General features: G+C 37.3%; 1 protein-coding gene across 1 annotated transcript in view; it reads left to right on the top strand.

Moving 5' to 3' along the window:
* THEMIS (thymocyte selection associated) overlaps positions 1-22,978 on the top strand; it is a 197,595-nt gene that overhangs the window by 21,183 nt on the left and 153,434 nt on the right. Inside the window, exon 2 of the mRNA XM_008053704.2 lies at positions 20,046-20,204. Within this exon, the coding sequence (XP_008051895.1) occupies positions 20,046-20,204 (159 nt within the window). The remainder of the gene's footprint in view (positions 1-20,045; positions 20,205-22,978) is intronic.

The raw sequence follows: 22,978 nt of genomic DNA, 5'->3' as shown, positions 1-22,978 counted from the left end.
GTCTGGGCCACCGAGGGAGACTCCAACTCAAAAAAATGAATTAAAGAAAAATAAAAATAAAAATAAAAATGGTCTTTCCCGCCCCCGCATCCTGCCCCGCATGGCTTGCCCCTTTTTAAGAAAGCAGTTTCCCACGTTCCGAGTAAATCTAGTCTTTTTTTAGGATGTGACGGCCTTCTAGAGCATCTGGACGAAGCTCCTTTTACGGCGGCAAGACCCGTCCAGAGTCTCACGTTTGGATACAATCATCCCATCTGGTCCTTGCAAATAAAGAAAAAAACAAAACGTCTTTTGCATATTAACAGGATCAACAATTATCTATCATCCATCTGTCTGTCTGTCCGTCTGTCTGTCTATCATCCAGCCATCCAGCGACGGAGTCTCACTGCCTTGCCCAGGCTGGAGTGCGGAGGCAGGCTCACAGCCACCGGCAGCCAGGACTGGCTGGGCTCCGGTGACCCTTCCGCCTCAGCCCTCCAAGTAGCGGGAACTACGGGCAAGTCCCACCCGGCCCCGCTAATTTTTTCTTTTTTCCATGTGCTGTAGAGAGGATGTCTTGCCATGTTGCTCTGGCTGGACTCCAACCCCTTGGCTCAGGCAATCCGCTTGCCACGACCTCCCAAAGTGCTGGGATGACAGGCGTGAGCCACCGTGCCTGGCAACAATTGCCTTTCTTAATGATGCTTTCATATAAAGGCACAGAGAAATAATCAGTGAATAAATAAATGTCCGAGAATATCCATTTATTCAGCTAACGCCCTTGGAATGACTACCTAGTAGTAGGCAGTGTGTTGAATTTGGAGCCGTAAGTGTCTGGGAATCATCATGGCCCTAACACTCCAAGAAATTAAGGCCTTCGAGTTCAACGTAAGAGTTGCGAAGACATTCCAAGACACGCTGACCATTAATGTATGGTCAATAGTTGAGGTGATCACTCTTGGATTGATTGTTTCTGTCTACTATAACTAGACCACCAGAAGTGTCATATAAGTGCCTAAAATATTTTTTCTCCCCAGAGAGAAATAACGTTATTTTGAAAAAGACTTTTTTCCAAGTTGACACTTAACACATTACTTCTTATTTTAACACATACTTTAAAGCTTAAATGAGAGTTTTAATCCACGAAAGAGAGAAGCGAGAATGAAAATTTTAATTTCTGCTATTAAGAATGTTCCCTTTTTACTAGGAACAATAAGCCATTCATTAAAAAATTGACAGTGCAAATTAACTACTGATAGATGCCGTTCATTTGATAAGTGACCTGTAGCATTGTCTTTTTACTGTTGGCACTCATGCGAGTTGCTTTTTAAATTCAGGCCCTTTGAAAAACAAAGAAGAGTTATTCAAGAAAGCATTGTGTTTTTAAAAAAAACCACAGGCTTACTGCTCAGTAATATTTAGCAGCTGCTATTTATTAAAGTAGCCTATTGATGAAAATTAATCTCATTTATTTAGACTCACTAGAAAAAAATACGTCAAACGACTTTTGTTGCAAGCTGACCAGAATTGATTTAGTTATTCACCATTATGAGGTTAGTTTTGCTAGATAGCGATAGCCTTCAGTCCTTGGAAGTAGATGACACTATTGGTCTCTTTCACCCACAGATTTGAGGGCTTAGTACAATGAAAGAGAGCCTTAGATCAAATTTGGCTAAATGTAAAAAAATATACATATATATTTGCAAGCAGGCAAAACAGTAGTTATATGGCCCACGTGTCAGCTTGATGTAGTCCCAACTATCTTCTGAAGATCTCTGACAGTATCTTTCATGAAAAGTTTGTTAGAGACTTCAACAATGTTCCAGCAGCAAGATACAGCTACCCTCCCGGTTAAAGCCAACAAACAAAACTGTTTTGAATCAGCTGCTCAGAGGGGACCATAGAGCATAGGACCCATACCTGACTCACTGGATTCTTAGGCCTTTTTGCAAGAACATGAGTGCCTATTTTATATCAGGAAATCAACACATTTCGAACACCACTCATTTCACACATAAAGCAACCTGATGAATAACCATTCATCTAATCTTCAAAACCTGTGTTAATGGGAAACAAGAGTAAGTGATATTTGTGGTTGTCATTTTAAGAGTGTGGACTTCTGAGTAATCTTCTGCATGTTACCTAGTCACCCTGGATTATATTTCTGATTAGTGAGCTTCAAATGTTAACTAGCATTTTCCTCATCCTTTCCCCGGGATTAAAACTACTGAACACATACACATAGGGAGACCTGGTTTAATTGTGCTTCATAGATATGGCATTTTTTTACAATTGAAATTTGTGGTGGGCATCATTCTTCGACAGCATGTGCTTATTTCACGTCTCTGTGTCACATTTTGGTCATCTTCACAATGTTTCAAACGTTTTCATTATTATTATGTTTGTTATGGTGATCTATGATCAGTGATCTTTAAGGTTGCTAGTGTTATTGTTTTGGGATACCTCAAAAGGCAAGCATCCAAGATAGTGAACTTAACGGATACAGGTCATGTGTGTTCTGACTGTTCTACCTACTGGCTGTTTCCTGTCTCCCTCTCCCTCTTTTAGAGTCTCTCTATTCCCTGGGATGCAACAATATTGAAATTAGGCCAATTAATATCCCTACGATGACCTCCGAGTGTTCAAGTGAAGGGAAAGGTTGCATGTATCTCACTTTCAGTCAAAAACTAGAAGTAATTAAACTTAGTTGACACCCGAGGCATGTCAAAAGCCAAGACAGGCAGAGAAGTAGGCCTCTCACATTGAGCAGTTAACCAAGTTGTGATTGCAAAGGAAACGTTAAGGAAATTAAAAGCACTACTGCATTGAACATGCGAATGATAATAAAACAAAATAGCCTCGTTGCTGACGTGGAGAATGTTGGAGTGGCCTAGAAAAAAGATCAAACCCGTCACAGCATTTCCTTAAGCCAAACACTAATCTAGAGCAAGATCCTCATCATTGAGGCAAAACTCTCCTCTACCAGCATCAAGATTATGGTTCACTGAAGACTCAAAGGATTCTTAGCATTTTTTTCTTCAGCAGTAAAGTATTTTTAAATTAAGGTATGTACATTGTTTTTTAGACATAATGCTATTGCATACTTAAGAGACTATCTATAGTACAGTGCAAAAAATCACTTCCACATATAGCCAACAAATTTGTGTGACTTGCTATATTGTAATATTCACTTTGTTGAGGTGGTTTGGAACTGAATTCATAATATCTCTGAGGTATGCCTGTATGTATCTCATTATCTGTGCTGAAGTATTTTAAGTAAACTACATGCATGTTATAATAATCTTAAACATTTATCTAACCACACAAGTCGAGATGCTCCCTTCTCCCTCTCATGGAGCAGATCTGGCCATGGAGTTAGTTGCTTTTATTGAGTTTTGTTCTCACACTTGTAGCTTCAACTAACTCCTAAATCTGTGTTCTGTTCCAAGTTGATACATGTAGTCTCCTGACTTTCCTCTGCCTACTTAGAGATATGTGTCAATATTTGCTAATATCTAAACACGGCCCTTTACTAGGGAACTTAAAAAATTGCATATTTCTGGATTCTACCATGGAGAATCAGGTTGAGAAGCCCAAGAATCTGTATTTTTTAATTTTCCCCAATTGATTCAAGAGGAGTCTGTCTGCAACAATTGCTTAAGAGGAACTAGACAGGACCATCTCTGTTTAAGGAAGTGCATTTGACATATAAAACAATGTATCAAGACCTGAATGCATTGCTTCCTTGCCTACTGTTCCACATCGGTGAATCTTAGTACCCCATCATTCTCTCCGTAAGGCAGCATCTCAATCTGGAAGTCAGTTTGATCTGATTTTTCTGCTTTATCTGTCACCAGGGCCTGGTGCCGTCATTTTGATGTTTGTCACTGTCATCTTATTCAGGCACTCCTGCGTGCCTGGTTCACGCCGTAACACATCTCATTGCCTCTAGTGTCTCTTGCTACTCTGTAAGCAGCTCTTAGGAAAAATCTCTTGAAGCAATGCTATATTGCCTGCATTTCAAATCTACTCTCCTTGAGTTTTCTCCAACCATTTTGTAATTAGATCATCTTGGAAAACACCAAATATCAGACAGTTCTTTAACATGTTAATTTGTTCAAATCAGAAAAGTGGTACTCTTATTTTCTGAAACATCCTTTCCATCAATATGAATAAGCAGTTGTCCAGATTGACCCCATTTGTCTATAATCACATATCAACTACTACATATGTAGGAGATTATACTTTAACTTGTTTGTTGCTGACTTCATAAGGATTAGAGGACAATCAAGGTGACACATAGAAGACTAAATTATCCAAGCTCTGATAATGAGCAGAATCTAAGTTTTGATTTAAGGTTATTACCTTTCTATAAAACTGTGCTGTTCAATTCAGTAACCACAAGTCGTATGTGACTTTAAATTTAGATTAAGTAAGAGTAAATACATTAAAAACTTGGGTTCCCAGTTACATGAGTCGCTTTTCAAGTGCTCATGAACTTTACGTGGCTTTTAACTGCAGTACCAGGCAACTCAAGTGACGTTTCCATCACTGCAGAAAGCTCTGCTGGGCAAATGCCATTCTGGAGAACCTCTGAAAGTACCAAAGTGGGAATAGGCTCACATTTTCAATATCAATATAACCCAGAGCCTCTTTCTCTGCTATCTTGATTCTCCTCATGGCTTCCTGTAGTTTCGGGGTTATAAATCTTCCTGAGGCTGCTTTTATTACTTCACCTTGTATGCACGTGTTCCTGGGTTTGGCAAAGAGTTTCGCTGTCACTAGTGTCAAAAGTTGCGCGCGCGCGCGCGCACACACACACACACACACACACACACACAAACACACACACATATTTAGCTACTTAGATTAGTTTAAATAAACAATTAAAGAGCTTAAACTCTTGGTTTTGAGATAATTGCAGATTCACTCGTGGTTGTAAGAAATAATACGAATCCTTTACTCAGTTTCCCTCAATATAAGTTCTTGCAAAACTATAGCACAGTATCACAACCAGGATATTGACATTAATACAGTCAAGATTCAGAGCATTTACAGCATCACATCACTCATGCTGCTCTTTTATGGTCACACCTGTTTCCTTCCCACTTTGCCCACCCTCTCTTTAACCCCATTCAACCATTAATCTGTTCAGCACTTTTATAATTTTGTCATTTCAAACATCTTATAAAAAGGAGAAAATCATAGTGTGTAAGCTTTTGGGAATGGTTTTTTTCACTCAGCATAATTCTCTGGAGATTCATCCAGGTTTTGGGGTGTAGCAGTAGTTTGTTCCTTTTTATTGAAAGTGCTATTCCACTCAGTAGTATAGATGTACCACAGTTTATAACTATCTACATGTTGAGGAACACCTTGGCTGTTTCCAGTTTGGGGCTATTATGATTAAACTGTTATAAACGTTTGTTTACCAATTTTTGTGTGAAAATTCAAGGTTCATTTCTCTGGGATAAATACCCATGAGTAAAATTGCTGGTCACATGATAGCTGCATGTGTAGTGATTTCTGTTGAGGCTGAAACTGCCAAGTTGTTTTTTTCTTTTTCTTTTTCTTTTTTGAGTTGGAGTCTCACTCTGTCATCCAGGCTGGAGTGCCATGGCATACCCACAGCCACCCCAGCATCGACCTGCTGGGCTCCAGCGATCCTTCTGCCTCAACCTTCCAAGTAGCCGGGACTACAGGCACACACTATCACGCCCGGCAAATGTTTAAAAAATTTATTGTAGAAATGAGGTCTCACCAAGTTGCCCAGGTTGGTCTCAAACCCGTGGGCTCAGGCAATCCACTCGACTTGGCCTCCCAAACTGCTGGAATTATAGGCTGAGTCACCGAGCCTAGCCTAAAACTGTTTTTTCTGTGTGGTTCTACCAATTTACATTTCACCAGCCAATGTACAAGTAATTCCATTTCTCTACAACCTTGCCTGTCTTTTGTGTTGTTGCTATTTGCTATTTTAATTATTTTAATAATATACATTGATATCTGTGTGGGTTTAATTAGAATTTCATTAAATGGCTAGCAATGTGCTATTTGCCATTTGTACATTCTCTTGGGTAAAATATCTGTTCGTGACTTTTGCCCATTTTCTAATTGTATTGTTTGATTTCTTTACAAACAATTTTTAAATTTTTTAAATTTTTAAATTTTTTGAGTTGGAGTCTCACTCTGTCACCCAGACTGGAGTGCAGTGGCCGCTCCCGGCCACCGCAGCCTCCACTTGCTGGGCTCCGGCGATCCTTCCGCCTCTGCCTTCCAAGTAGCTGGAACTACAGGCGCGTGCTACCATGCCCGGCTAATTTTTTGATTTATTGTGGAGATGAGGTTTCGCCAAGTTGCCCAGGCAGGTCTCGAACCTGCGGGCTCAGGCAATCCACTCACCTCAGCCTCCCAAAGCGCAGGATTACAGGCTGAGCCACCGAACTCGACTTTTTACAAACAATTTGAGTTCTTTATGCATCCTAGATGTAAGTTCTCTGTCTGATATGTAGTTTGAAAATATTTCTCCCAATCTGGAGCTTGTGTTTTCATCCTCTTTATGTTAGCTTTCACAAGGGGCAAAAGTTCTCAATTTTGGCGAAGTCCAATTTATCAAGTCTTCCTTTTATGGGTCATGCTTTTGTATTTAAGTTCATAGTTCATTTTGAGTCAATATTTTTATGTATATGATGCGAGGTTTAGTACAGTTAACTCTTGTACCACATGGGTTTGATCTGTGCTGGTCCACTTATATATGGATTTTTTTTCCCAGTAAATATATTGGAAAACTTTTTGAAGATTTGTGACAATTTGAAAAAACCCACAGACGAATTGCATAGCCTAGAAATATATATATGTGTGTGTGTGTGTGTGTTTGCATATATCAATATATGTATTTGCATATATCAATATATGTATTTGCAAATATATATGCATATATATAATTGCATAGCCTAGAAATATATACATAAGTATATATAGTTCTAAGAAAAATTTGATGTTATGAATTCATAAAAATATATGTAGATGCCAGCTTACTTTATTGCTTACTACCATAAAATATACACAAACTTATTATAAAAAGTTAAAATTTATCAAATTTTACATACATACTTAAACACCATACATGGTGCTATTCACAGTCAAAAGAAATGTAAACAAGCATAAAGATGTGATATTAAATAGTACATAGTATAGTATACTGCTATATATTATACACTATATACCATAATACATACAATACTGCTATAATAATATTATAGACTTGTCGTGCTGCTATCGTGGTGAGCTCAAGTGTTGGGAGTATTCATTTTACATGCCCCGTGACACCAATCATCTCCTTTTGAGCAGTTTGTCTCTCTAGTAAATTGCAAGTTGCGGTAAAAAGTGATCTCTTGTTTTCATGTTTGTCATCATGTTTAGTGCAATACCACAGACCTTGAATGACACCATGGGACTCATATGAAGGGTCACCAGTGATCCTGGAAGCGCTCCCCAAAACTTGAAAAATAGTTGTGACATTACAATAAAAAGTTGAATTGCTTGACATGCAACCTAGACTCAGGTCTTCATCTGATCTTTAGATCCTCAATGGGTGATAGAAACTGATTAATAAGAGCAAATGTTGAGAATTTTAAAATAGTACACGTGTCAGATAAACTTGTTCTGTACCTTTATTCATTATTTTTTAAACTACAGAAATATGGAGAAAGTGAAATCTTTCATAGAAGGGCAACTTAATCTTTTGAATCTTTAGAATTTTATTATATCTTAACTTTTCTCAACAACTCTTTTCAACATCAAATTTAGAAATTTTCACAATTCTTCAAAGTAATTGATCTTGAAATTCTATCTGTTGTAGATTTGGTCTGTAGAGAAAAGCTCTACAAAAATGAGATAATTTGAATTCCAAAAATAAGTTGAACTATTATGTAACATAACTAAATATTGATGTTAATCAGTTTTTGTTTTTGAATTTTTAGTCACTGAATAAAACTATAGACATTATAGATAGTTAACTTGCAATGAATGTAACACTTTATAAAAAGATATGAAAACATTTCATATATTTTGAGAAAAACTAGGTCTTCAATCTTCTCTCTTTACTCTTTAAATTAAAAACACTTCAATAAGTTAGAAAACAAGTAGAGAAAAAGCAGAAAAAAAATTTACAAGGATGAAAACCTATTGTGTAACTAAGGTACACATGCATATTTTACAAATGTAAGTAGAGTAAGCTTCAGCACTATGCATTTCCACTCAAATGTAGATATTGAAGATTTTTCTTATTTATTTATTTATTTACTGAGTTGGAGTCTTACTCTGTTGCCCAGACTGGAGAGCAGTGGTCCACTCACGGCCACCCCAGCGTTGACCTGCTGGGCTCAGGCGATCCTTTGGCCTCTATTTTCCAAGTAGGGGTAACTGCAGGCATGCACACCCAGCTAATTTTTTTTTTAAATTGTAGAGATGAGGTCTTGCCAAGTTGTCCAGGCTGTTCTCAAACTCGTGGGCTCAGGCAATTTCCTCACCTCAGCCTCCCATAGTGCTGGGATTATTTTCCTTATATTACCAATACATTTCTGGAACCCAAAGATACCACTCCGTGCTACAAATGACTAGGTATATTGAAAGGAGAAAGCAAATGCTGTGCAACTAGTATGAGATTGATAAAGAAAAACTCTTCACAAAATTAAAAATATCACTTTCCTACAAACATAAAATGAAAGTATGAAGAATGTTTAACTCATTAAATGAGAATCGATGAGTTGTTATATCCAGTTTGAACAAACACACACAGTAGAATTACTATCAGAAATGCTAAAGGGTTTTCCAGGCATGGTGGTGTGTGCCTCTGGTCCCAAGGAGGCACAGGCAGGAGGATTAATTGAGCCCAAGAGGTCAAGGCTGGAGTGAGCCGTGATTCTGTGATCATGCCACCATATTTCAGCCTGAGCAACAGAGACTGTCTCTAACAATAAAATAAAATAAATTTTAAAGGAAATAAATAATTTTAAAATGCTAAAATGAATTTACAGTAGATTCAAACCTGATTATCAATTTCAGACATGTAATGTTTTAATAATTTTAAAATGCTAAAATGAATTTACAGTAGATCAAACCTGATTATCAATTTCAGGCATGTAATGTTTTATTGTTATATTATCCACAAGGTGTAGAACAACTGTCTATCTACTGGAAAAAATATTTTTATTGCAATGGAAAAGAAGTCATTTGATTTGCTATGAAAAAAATTGCAATTCCTTAGATTTTCCACAAGTCAATAGAATGCCACTCAGAACTGTATACCTCCAGAGAATCAGAGAATTCCCAAAAGATCTGCTGGACAATATCTAACTCCACTGAAAGGATGCAGAGCAGTGATTTTTTTTTTTTTACCTTTTTAAAGTCTTGGACAGCTATTTTTCCTAACAAGCTTTAACAAAGTCTTGAGATATAGTGTTAGTAAAGGGCTAACTTTAACAGCAGTCTTTGGGTGATTAGAGTCTACACTTTCCAAAGAAAGGACTAGTGTTTGACTAGCTCCTTGGAGGTGTCCCATAAGCCCTTGGAACACACTGTGTGATAAGAGTGTCTTTGTAGATTGCAGAACTTGGACAACTCCAGATATGCATGCTAGCAATATGATTTATGGTGAATGCCTGTGTTTGTTTGGCTTAGGTTCTGGGCCACACTGTATTAGTTCAATCTTTTAGAGGGAAGCTGGGCAATGATCAGTTTAAGCTAGTCATGTGCGCATGCCAAGCCTATGTGACTGACTCCCAGTAAAATTCCCAGACACCAAGGCTTAGGTGAACTCTGGTTGGCAAGTACATGTTGTCACTTATTATTGCTGGGAGAATTATGCTCTGTCCATGTGACTCTGCTGGCAGAGCAGATGGAAACTTGTGCCTGGTTTCTCCTGGACTCTGACCTATGCACCTTTCTCATTTGCCCATTTTAATCTGTATCCCTTCTCTGTTTCTGTAATAAACTGTAGCCGTGAGGATAATAGCTTTTCTGACTTCTGTGAGTCCTAGTTGATCATTAAATTTGAAGGCAGACGTGGGGACCTCTGATTCATATAGGTAAATGTCATTTTGCTGGGCATTCAAGTAGCCATTGAAGGAGGGCTTCGATAGACAGAAGTGAGAAGTTGAGAAACTGAGCTGGTTTCTTCGGGTCGACTTAGTATTTATTAGGATACTCATCCGTCATTATTAGGAACAACTTCCCAAAGCCAATTATGGAGAATATTGAGTAGTTTGTTTATAGAAGTTTCTACACCTCTGCACATGATGTCACCAAATCAAGGCCCAACTAATCTTCTCCAAGATAACTACATTAAACTCACTTTTCTCCTTTTCACACTAACTGCAAAGCATAAATTCTATGACCTTGGCTTTCACTCTCAATAAGTAACGGCTCTTATAAATCCAAAACTTTGACTTACAAAACCAGTTTATTCAGATGTAGCACAAAGTGCAGATTTTGGAAGTAAAACAGTATGCTTGACTTCCTTCTATGTGTAATTAAAAAAAATTCTCTTTCTTTTCAGCAGGGCGGGACACTCCTTTATGCCATCCACTGAGTGCCCCTTGGGCTGAAATCTGCTTTATGATAGTCTTCCATTATCGGAGTCTTATATTCATGTGAAACGATTTTGGCGATTGTGAAAAATCTTTTATAATTTTAGAAAAGCCTATCTTTTCATAATTATTATCTCCCTAAGTATTAAAAATATGTTTGAATCTCAGGGCTAAACAAGGACCAAAACTTTTCCCTCCTTCCCTGGGGAAGTAGTCCTCGTGACTTGCCTTTAGTGGTGGAAGGGATTTAGGAATGACTTCAGCTACTGAAGAGGAATTAGCTCCCTAAATATGCTACTAAGCTTTACAACATTTTACGTTTTCTGCAGTAGGAATGACTTTGACTATTTGCTGGCAAAACCAAATGTTGCTAAAGTGAAATGACTGAATGTTCCTTATACAAAGTTTTTTAGTTTCCTGGCAAGAAATCGCTTTTGGACATCGCTGACAGTTATTATCCAGCCTTCCCTGGAACTATATGCATTTTTGAGAGACAGGATGCCATGTTATACAACTCTGTCTCTCTCTCTCTCTTTTTTTTTTTCTGAGTCAGAGTCTCACTCTGTCGCCCAGGCTGGAGTGCAGTGGCATACTAAAGGCCACCGCAGCCTTGACCTGTTGGGCTTAGGCGATTCTTCCGCCTCAGCCTTCCAAGTAACTGGAACCACAGGCGTGCACCACCACACACAGGTAATTTTTGATTCATTGTGGAGATGAGGTCTCACCAAGTTGACCAGGCTGGGCTTGAACTTCTGGGCTCAGGCAATCCTCTCGCCTCAGCCTCCCAAAGTGCTGGGATTACAGGCGTGAGCCACTGTGCCCGGCTTGCACAACTTTTAAGATGCCATTCACATCCATGTAAATTGTGGTTCAAATAGATTTATATTGGGCAACCTATGCTTTGAGCAGTGGCTCTGAACATTCTTCAGTTTATTAGACAGCTTTATTTGTTAGGAAAAAACAACAACTGGTGACAGCTATCTTCAAACATTTTAAGGCCTCTATGTAGAAGAGTTAAAATAATTGTTTTTTGTATGATTCCATGGGCTAAAAATAGTTCTTATGTGTATATCCTATAGGAACACAGGATATATTTAAAGTAAGAATTGCACAGAAGCAAAGTAGGTCACTTTAAGTAAATGGAATTCCATCAGTGAAAGTGTTCAAATAAAGGTTGGACAACCACTTGGCAGAGACATTGTATAGAGACTCAAACATTGTAATACATTGGTAGGTTAAGATGGTATTTAAGTTTCTGACACTGAGACTCAGTAATTCAAAAGATCATTATAATTGCTGGCACTTTGTTTAGAGATGTAAATGAAGTTTAAACTCTACAGCTGCCATTGGGCTATATAAGTTTGTAATTATTATCAGGTTAGATGTTTATGTGTCAATTCAGATAGCTGCCATGAAATAAATGATGGATCGAGGAAGTCTGTATACTTCTGCCAGACTTCTTTTGACTAAGCCTTTGGGAGTAAATTAGCCTAATTTGAGAATTAAGTTTAAAAAAAATAAATATCAACCAAGCGGTCTTAAAGAAAGCAAGATAAGTCATAATGCTGGACTGGGCCAGGAATAATTTATACCTGGCATGCCATTTTCAACTGATAGAGTCACCTGGAATTTTGTGTTGAGGAGAATTATTAGACCATGTCTGGACTCAGCTGGAAATATACCATGGATGGGAAGACAAATGATAGCATATACCACAGATATATGCCATATCTCTTATGGACCAATTCTATACATGCTAGTTAGGTAGGAGGCATAGAATTGTTTTATGGAGGATTTCGATTGCTCATGGCTTTACACTTGAGCTGCTTAGGGCCAGCAACTCGAAGCATCCAAGGTCAAGGTTCAGCATTGGTGTGTTCATTTTTAGATGAGTAATGTAGAAATTATAATGCCAGGGTAATACCTTGCAATGAGAACTATTACTGTCAATTTGATTACAATTTCTGTGTCTTTTATTTAGGGCATCCAGGCTGCTGCATCATAGATGAGTTAAGTGACACTGATTAAGATTTTGTGATCTTAACTTTATTAGGTCATAATGTTCCTTTTTTCAGGATATTTAAACTTTATTCTAATTTTCTAACTCCTTGAGACTCTCCTGATTCCCTGCTTTGACTATGGTCCTATGTTTGCACTTAATGCCTTCTCTTAGTGCTTCTTAGACTATCCATGCTAAAAACCCAGTGTATTTTATTTTCCAATCTGTCATCCTGCTGGTACTTTGATAAAATAAAATACAATTAAGAAATAAAAATAAAGTTTAAAAAGACTTACAAAATCCAAGCACAATTTCAATGAATACAACCTCCTAATTTTTAGATAAACACTTTATCTTTATTCTCACTTTCTAGATAACAATTCACAAGGAAAATAGTTAATGAAGTGTTTGATTGATGCCAACAAACTTAGGAAAATATATAATATAGTGAAGCTTTATTTTTTATGCATTGTGTGAACACATAGTAGTGCACCAGGGCCCTTGTATAACCAATGCAATCTGTATATTTACATTCATTAAATGGGAAGCAGAGAACAGGTTTATGATATTAAATGACAAGATATGTCTATAGTAGTTTTATTTAACTAAGATATAAAGCATAGACAAGTATGTTAAAATGTATAAAATGTACTTAAAACCAAGCTATTCCTAAAACAATAAAACAATTTCCAATGCAATACTATTTACACAAGAAACTATATTATTTATGGTATCATTTTGGAGGTTAAAATTTGGGTTAAGTGTGGGAAAAATTTGGTCAGTAATAGTGTCAGAAGATGCAGAACCACTAATCTGCATCTTCTGACACTAATAATTGACAGTAATAGTTCTCATTGTAATCAAATTGACAGTAATAATCTCATTGCCGTCTTAGGGAAATGTAGAATATGTAGGAAGGACATTCATTTCATACACACCTCTAAATCCTTTTGCTCTGATAATTGTTGGCACAAAAAGCCATAATGATGACTTCGGTCATAACAACCACCTGCAAACCATCTTAATACAGTTTTGCTTAATCTAGTAAATTAATAGATTCTGCTGTTAAGCAAGTTTTTAGCTAATTCATAAAACTGAATTATTTCTCAACCTCTAAAACTTAGACATTTGAATGTCATGCACTTCACTCAGAGTGGTTGAAAAGTTGGGCTTTTCTGGTTTTTGGTCCTGTTACTATTTTAGTCTGTTTTTTGCTTTTTAGTTTGTTTTTTGTTTTTCTTGGGGGTGGGAGTTGGGGGGAGGGGCATAGAAGACTCTCAGGATCCAGCCTTTCCAAACTGTAGGAGATATCATTGCTTCCTTGTAGTCAGACTTTTAAAGTAAGACTTACCAACATTCACTACAGTCTTTTTCACATTTTTGTCTTTCGGTTTGACTTCTTGGATAATACTTAATTCCTCAGCTCACAAGAAGTACACCATATTCTTTAAAGTTAGAGAGATTATACCTTAATGCTTCTTAGTCCTAATGTTTTGCCCTATTTATACTGAGATTTTTTGGGGAAAAACATCTCCATGACCTTGAAAGATCATTTCTTATCTGTGTTCAGATATACCTCTCAGTAGTGTATCCAGCGTCTAAGTGGTAGAATCCACTCTTAGCAAAGCCACAAGTTTATCGTTTTCTGCCTTCTTATTTATACACTGCATTCAAATATCATGTTTATCTCTTTTCAGATATATTCTTCATACAGTGGGAATGACTTCGTTTCTGCTTTACAGAGGATAGAGACCATCTTTTTATGGGAGATTGGTCATGCAAATGCCTATTGCAACCATAGCCCCACTTAAACTTTATTTTTATGGTCAACTATCTAGAGATTCATTTGGAAAATTGAATATCACGTAATGGTCACTTAATACCATATTAACCACCATGTCTAGGGACATGAATGACAATAACGTAGTTTTGCAATTAAACATTTCCTTTATGGGAATGTTCTATCTTAATAATTTGCACTATTCTTAAGCAAAGAATAATCACATCTACTTATGAAGAGCAAAGATGCATTTCCGCTGGCAGCCTTTATCTGATGTGGTTCTGTACACTCTTGTCATATACTGGTAGCCATATTTTGCAGATATAATCTTCCAAATTTTCAAAATCTGTCCCAGATCACACACAACCTCCCCTTTCATGAAAATTTAGCAAGTAGAAATTCATTATTATAAAATCACCTACCCTTACCACACATTCTTTGTCTAGGGAATTCACAAGGCAGCCAGCTAAACTTGCATTCTCTTGTATCTTGGAAATCAGACATACCGAATGATGATACAGCTCATGCCAAAACCTGAGATGACCTCACTTTAAACTACTGATGTAGAATGACCACTATTATATTTACAACAATTAATTGTAATTTTACAGTAAAGCTAAGCTATAACTCAACCTTCACTAACCATGTGATAAAAACTATTAGTGAGGAGTGCTTATAAATATAAGATGGTGTCTCCTCTCTAACAATTCATAATAAATGTTGAAATATATGTAATATCCATGGTCAGAAAATAACATCCTAATAGCAGGCAGTGATAGTAATAACAAAAAGGCTGTAATGAAGACATACAAAAACTGCTAGCAGAGCAGAGAATTAGTTCTTACTTAGGTGGGAGAATCAAGGAAGGCTTTGAAGAAAATGATGAATTTGAGCTGAATGTTTAGAATTGGTTGAACTTTGACAAGTTGATGAAGAGGTCAGGGAATGAGTGGCCAAATATAGTGGTGGGGAGAAGCTTGGAAGGAGGAGCGTGCATTTAAGTAAAGGGGAAAAAACCTCCAGTATCGTTTCCCCTTTCCTGACTGCTACACCTTTTTAACTTTGCAGGAAGATAGAAGAAAATCTATTGAACCAATTGTTTTGGCTTTCTGATGGGATCATAGCATTGCTTATGTGGATTGTCAAACAAGGGATGAGCTCATAAAAGGATATTAATGTGTCGTTTTTATTGAGCAAAGTAGCATTACAGAAAAGGTGATTTCAAAGGCACATGGCTCTTTCATTACAGCCTTCAGGGGCGATGTTTGATCACTGAAAACAGGCTGCTTTGTTCTGGCTTTCTCTGATGTTTGGCATTATCCTGAATACATATGCTCTGACTTGGAAAGAATCAGTCTGTAAAGATTTAATAGATCTGAGATTTGCATATTCAAAATGCATGTTTTGTGGTGAGAATGAAATGAGAACCATTTTAATATGTATGTCTATATATACACACACATATTTCAGGCACACTTCTCAGAAAATTTTTAAAATGCAATTACACATATTATGTGTTTGTTCTGAAATTACAAAAGTTGGCTATTTTAAAAACTCACCATTTTATATTATCACTAAGAAGAAATATATTTTAAGAGGCATGACGTCGGTGATAATGGAGTACAAGAAGATTTCCAGTTTGAGGGATTTGAGATTTGTTATATGACCCTGTCACCTATCATAACTTTCTAGTGCTGAACATCTTTGAACACTCTTTATTAAAAGTGAGTTAACAGCTTTCTTGGCTAGAGAAAATTGGAAGTCACAAAATGCTAAAGAGAAGTGTTAAAGATTAGCATTTGCATGAGGTCCTCTTCCTTACGTGACTGAAAATACTAATTTTTCCCCCCAAAAGAAGCGAAATGCTTGGAAAGAGACTGGAGAGTCAAAAGCTTTCTTGTGGTGACTAAAACTCACAGAATTTTCTCTTCATAGAATTCTCTGACTTCTATTCCCTGTGAATTGATATGTAATCTCACACAAATGTATCTCTTCATTTTGAATTCCAATTGAACCTTTGAAAGAAAGGTGGCTTTCCAAGTCAGCCAGTTTGATATACATTGTATCTACAATAAGATAGCCATTGTATTGAAATTAAGCCCAACTAACTTAACCCAGCTGAAATGGGTTAGGTTAAATTACATTCTATTTCATGTGACAAGACAACTCTTACCATGTCACTTTCCTATGTAAAATCTTTCCCTTTCCTTGTTCCCACTTACAGTATCTTCCATGTCAACGATACCCAGTGCTTCCTCTGCATGGCACATTCTCCCTTTCTGTTAGTTTTGCAACAATATCAAAACAGAGACCTGTTTGTTATCCATTTGTTGCCTAGACCCATGCTTTAGGAGCCCTAATGTACTTGCAGATTATCTGGGGATCTTGTTAAAAATGCAGCTTCTGTTTCAGCAGATCTGGGTTCTGGCTGAGAGTCTCACAAGCTCCCAGGTGATACAATGGACCATCGTTTGGATAGCAAACTCCTACAGTACCAATGGCCTCTTATGAAATTTGTTTCTAGACCTGAAAACAGGTTCTCTGACTTTGAAATGTCTTCAGACTTTGAATGACCTTTTGGTTTATCGGTAATTTCATAAACACTCTGTGTGCTCTGGAGCCCCTCTATTGCTCTAGACTCCTTTCTTACCTATTCTTTTTTTAATTCCTCCCTCCCTCTCTCCCTCCTTTCCTTCCATTTTATTGTGACAAGGTCTCTCTGTGTCACCCAGGCTGGAGTGCAGTGGTACAATCATAGCTCACTGCAGCCTCAAATTCCTGTACTCAAACGATTCTCCTGCCTCAGCATCTGGAGTAGCTGGGACTACAGGTGTTCATAACTACACCAGCCTAATTTAAATATGTGTGTGTGTGTGTGTGTGTGTGTGTGTGTGTGAGAGAGAGAGAGAGAGAGAGAGAGAGAGAGAGATATAGACGTACATGGTCTTCCCATGTTTCCCAGAAAGTTTTTGAACCCCTGAGTTCAAGCAGTTGTCCCAAAGCACTGGGATTACAGGTGTAAGTCATCATGCCTTGGCCTTATTTCATATTTTAGACATAACAAACTACTTTTGAAATTTCCAGAATGTATCAGCCTCTTTCACATCTTGGTACAGGAAGTCCGCAATATACAAATTAGTTCTGTTCTGAGAGCACGTTCATAACTCCAGTTTGTTTTAAATCTAACAAAGTTAGCCTAAGTACCTAACTGACGCAGTCGGCTATGTAGTACTGTACTGTAATAGGTTTATAATACTTTTCACACAAATAATACATAAAAACAAACAAAATAAAGCATTTTTAATCTTACAGTATAGTACCTAGAACAGTACAGTACAACAGCTTGTGTAAAAGGACTGAGATTGAGTGAACAGGAAAGAAGAGTTACTGATGAGAGGGAGAGGAATTGGGAGATTACAAAGCTGAAGGATTGTCAGCAATAGGAGACTGGACATGTGAACGCATGTTCACATCTTTGAAAGTTTGCAACTTGAAGGTTTGTATGTAGGGGACTTACTGCACCTTTTAAATACTATTTCCTCTGCCTCTCCTGGTATCATCTGATCCTTCCTTTAAAACACAGATTAGTTGTCAGATACTCCAGGAATCCTTCCCTAATCTCTTTCCAGAGTAATTGCTTAATTAAATGTCTCCGATATGCTCCCACAATGCCCTGTATTTCCTTTATTTTAGCTTTCTCTAACATGTTGTGATTGTCTGTTTACTTGTTCCTTTCCTTTATGACGGTGTTTCTGGGGGAAAGAGATGGTGCATTTTATCTCTTGTACCCATTGCCAATCACCATACCTAAAGCCAATCACCAACATAGTAGTTTTTTTGATTAAAGTTTGCTAGATGAATGAAGAAGAGAGACTGATGTGTTGTAATCATGCAAAAATATAATGTAATATGTCTTCTCATGAAGTTTAAGATTGAATTGGGAACAATAAAACCTAAACTCATAAAAAGTTAAGTACCGGGTGAGATAATACTAAAGATGTAAAACGTTAGTATGTGATTAATTGCCAAAGGAGGATCATAGCAAATAACCAGACTAAGTTCATTGGAAGAAAATGTCACTGTGGATTTATTAGTATTTTTTAATACCTCAGTTTGTTCCACAAAGAACTTGAGACTGCTGATAACACTATGCCTATTAAAGTTAATGAAAGTATGAGCACATATGTAGTTAAGGGACTCACATGAGAAAAGGAGGGGGTTGTGGAAATATATGCTCAAAGCTTGAGAAACAGATAGATGAGCTTGTCTGCAAAAGTGTTCCTTGTTAAGTCATGGAGAGTCATGCGGGTGTGCTGGGCTTTCATTTTTACTCTGCTTAGGAGGCTGATTTCTATGGGACAGCAGCTCTCCTGTCCTCTGACTTCTGGTGGACTGTTCCTAATGGGGTAACTTGGGAGATGAGTGAGATCCGAACCTTTATTTTCTTGGGATGCCTAGAATGGGCTGTGTCTCTATTTAAATGGCCTCTGTGCGAATCCCCTCAAGTGACTCTAATTTGAGTGTGCCCCATTACCTGTTGGAACTCTGATATGATCACGGAGTTGTTTAGAGCTAGATTGGATGTCAGGCTTAATAATGACTGATGCCATAAACATGTTTTAGATGCCTGCTATATATCAGGAAAGATTCTATTTCTATGAGGATGTGATACAATAGAGAAAAATTCAGAAAACAAGCAAAAAAAAAAACCCCCCAAAACCCCCCAAATCTTGTTGCTCATATACTTTGCCTTTAGTGTGGCAAAAAGAATATAAACCATCTTAAATGTAAGGAAAAACTGATGTATTTAAAAGCCCACGGCTCTGTAATGTTTATTTATATCAACCTTTCTTCTACTGTTCAACGAGAAAGCAATACTATGCCAGAGATATGGTTTGGGGTTGTTCCCTTTTCACGAGGGGTAGATCATCCAGAATTTTTGCCTCTGCTCCTTTCATTGCTGATCTTCTGGTTATTTTACTGCTCACTGTCCTGCCACCAGGGAATATAAAAAGAAAACAAATGAATGAAAAGTTTAACTTTAGCACCTGAGATAAAAGGCTTGTCAGGAAGGAGACCGAAATTCTGACTAAAATGGAGCTTTTCAGTTTATCGGGGTCGGTCTGCCCTCTATTGCCATAAAGACACTGGGAACTGTTTCCAGCTTGTCAAAACCAAGAGTTAAAAATGGACAAAAGTCTTATATTCACGATCGTGAAGAGAACCGGATGTAATAAATAAATATGACCCTCTTAATATAAAGCCCTGGCTTGCAGAACTTGTGTTTCTAAATCTTAGATTGTATTATAACCTTGTTTGCGCTCCTTATTTAGATAACTGTTGAGTTGTGTGAGCCCAATTCTGTGATCCAGCAAAAACAGATCAGAAATCTCAGTAGTAGAAGACATGTTTGTTGCTTGGCTTTGGAAAGATGAGCTAAAAGTGCCAAGGAAACCATAAACTCAATTTGCAATAATAACGAAAATAAGATTGTTTATGTGTGACCCAGTGGTTAAAGTGAAAATCTAATATTTTCCTTGGTACATGCTGTACATTTTGCCAAGTTTGATTACATTCCTTTTTAGCAGGTAGCTAAGAGAGAAACTGAGTGAAAACACTTCACACGAGACTTCTGACTCTACTTAGCTCTTCACTGTTTAATTTTTTTTAATAGCTGTTCTTCCTCACTTTTCTTTCTTTTTAGGATCTATCTATGAAATGTTTGGAAATGAATGCTGTCTGTCAACAGGAGAAGTGATTAAAATTACTGGTCTCAAAATTAAGAAGATCATAGCTGAAACTTGTGAGCACATGGAAGGTTGTGAGTCTCCACAACCATTTGAACTGCCCATGAATTTTCCAGGTACAGTCTATTGTACAACTATGTTGTTAATAGTTATGTATAGGTACACAACTGAAGATAATTTAAAAAGTGGTCCTTTTTTACTCTTGGATAGTAAGTGAGAAAAAAATCAAATTCAATTATTTTAAGGACGAATAGAAGCAACATATTTTCTCCCTTATTAAGTAAATGTTCTTAAGAATTAATCTTGGTTAACAAATGTTTAGTGAGTTCCAGCTACATGTTCTGCTAGCTGTGTTGGTGCGAGAATCAAGAAAGCAAAGATACAACTTCATAAAGTCTGTTGCTGACATCTATCTACTAAACATTGTATAAACGTCTCTACTTTTCTGCTATCCCTATTGCCATTACTCTAGCTCCTTGAATCACTGTTGAACTTACCTTTCTGGTCTTACTGACGGGACAGCTTGATCTTCTTTGTCTAATTAATTCTAATCAGCCTTCTAAAATTTGCTAACCTATCATGCCATAAAGAACACTTTTGCTGACCCTCTAACCTAATCTAGATTTCGTGTGTGTGTGTGTGTGTGTGTGTGTGTGTGTGTGTGTGTGTGTGTGTGTGTGTGTTTGAGTTGGAGTCTCGCTCTGTTGCCCAGGCTGGAGCGCTATGGCATGCTCACGGCCACCCCAGCATCCACCCACTGGGCTCTGGCAATCCTTCTGCCTCAGCCTTCCAAGAAGCTGGAACTACAGGCACACGCTACCATGGCCAGTTAATTTTTAAAAATTTATTGTAGAAACAAGGCCTTGCCAAGTTGCCCGGGCTGGTCTTGAACTCATGAGCTCAGGCAATCCCCTCACCTCAGCCTCCCACAGTGCTGGGATGACAGGCTGAGTCACTGACCACGGCATAGGTTTCTTGTTTTTATGTTACCACAGTGTCTTTGGCACCCTAGCATACACCTCTTTGGATAACCAGTGATGATTTTCTTATTTGTCTTATTTTCTAGACTAGAGATTGACAAATTTTTTTAAAGACAAAAAGCCAAATTTTTTAAGCATTGCAGCCAGATGGTCTGTGTCCTAACTATTCCACCCTGCTTTTACAGCATGAAAGCAGCTATAGATATTACATAAACCAGTGAGCATGGCCGTGGCTCAATAAAACTTTATTGACAAAAACAGATGGCCAGCATGATTTGGCCTGTCAATCATAATTTGCTAACCTCTGCTCTAGACCAAAATTCCTTGACAAATGAAATAGGATATATGTAACTTGGAATTTTTGGAATCAAGCACATTTTCTAGCAGAGAATGTATTCAATAATTGTATATTGAAAAAATGAGTAGTGGAAGAGAAAAATCTGATAAACATTTACAATGTAATGTGTTTCATGGTATGATTGAAGAATCCATGGGTTCTATGGGAGGCTTGATAAGGAACATCAAACTAGAGTTGGTTGTGTTTGAGACCATGGATTCTGGAGTCAAGATATTTGAATCCCAACTCTGCCACTTCTTAGTTTGTAATCTTGGCAAGTTATTTACCCTCCTCTCAAGCAAAGTGGGACTAAAAACATTATCTATCTCCTAGTGTTATTGGGAGGATTAAATATTGAAATGTATTTAATGTGCTTAGAATGATACTTGGCATATAGCAAGGGCTATAAAAAAGTGTCAGCTTTATTACCATTATTAAGATACTATTATCATCATCGGGGGGTCAGGAAAAGCTTTCAAAGGAATGTTATAACTGAGCTGAGGTTTGGAGAATGAAAATAAATTAGCTAAAAAAGAAAGAAAGAAAGAGAAAATACAAGAAATGGGCTATATGGAGGTGACGATTCTTCTAAATGCTTGTATCTCCCTTCAGTTGAAGAAACCTTATCTGTTGTTCAATTCTAACTATTTCTTCCTCACCCCTGCCCTTTACAGCAATGATTTTCAAATCCTTGTTTGCTGCACACTGGAATCACCCAGAGAGTTTTTTAAAATCCCGATATTCAGGCCACTTGCATGAGATATTCTGATTTATTTGATCTGTGAAGTCTGGTCATCAAGGTGTCTTAAAGCTCCCAGGATGATACTAGTGAGAAGCCAAGGCTGAAGATCATTGCTTTATAAGAAACCTTTCTTAAGTATTTTAATTAGATATAACAGGTCCCTTTTCAAGTCCCTGTAGTCTTTCCTGCCTTACCCATTGCATTTATTACATTTTGCATGTACTTGAGGTTATTTGCATATTTGTCTGACTAGCACCATCTGTCTAATAGATCAAACAGCTGCTGAGGGCAGGATCTGAATCTCATCTATTGCTATAATCCCCATCGTGTTTAGAAGAAGGTGCACATAATAAATATTTAGTAAATTAAAGTGACAAGAATCTTTTGATAAAAGAAGTGTTTCTTATTAGAGTAGTGAAAAAAGGTCTTGGCCAATAATTTAACCTTGGGAGTTGCTATTTAGAATAGTCATTTGAATTTCCAATTGTCATAATAATCTTGCATCACTTGAGCAACAACTGGAAAAATATGTTTACAAAACTAGTTTTATTGTTTAAAAAATGTTAAAATGGAGGGGTAAAGTGATTGGTGATGGTCAGGGTATACTTTCTTTCAAAGAGAACCCTTAAGTAGTGATGGCAACAATCCCAGATATGGGAGTAATCCTTCTACATCAGCATTAGGAAGAAAGATAGAAATTAAGGACACCGGTATTATTCAAAAATTTCAATAGCAGCATCTCTTTATTTTTTCTTTTCACTTAAATTCTTTTTTATTTTTTGAGTTGGAGTCTCACTCTGTCGCCCAGACTGGAGTGCGGTGGCCACTCCC

Source organism: Carlito syrichta, unplaced genomic scaffold, assembly GCF_000164805.1.
Source record: "Carlito syrichta isolate Samal-C Ts95f unplaced genomic scaffold, Tarsius_syrichta-2.0.1 Scaffold288378, whole genome shotgun sequence".
Lineage (NCBI taxonomy): Eukaryota > Metazoa > Chordata > Mammalia > Primates > Tarsiidae > Carlito > Carlito syrichta.
The sequence above is the reverse complement of the archived record's forward strand: the minus strand, read 5'-3'. Positions and strand labels throughout refer to the sequence as shown.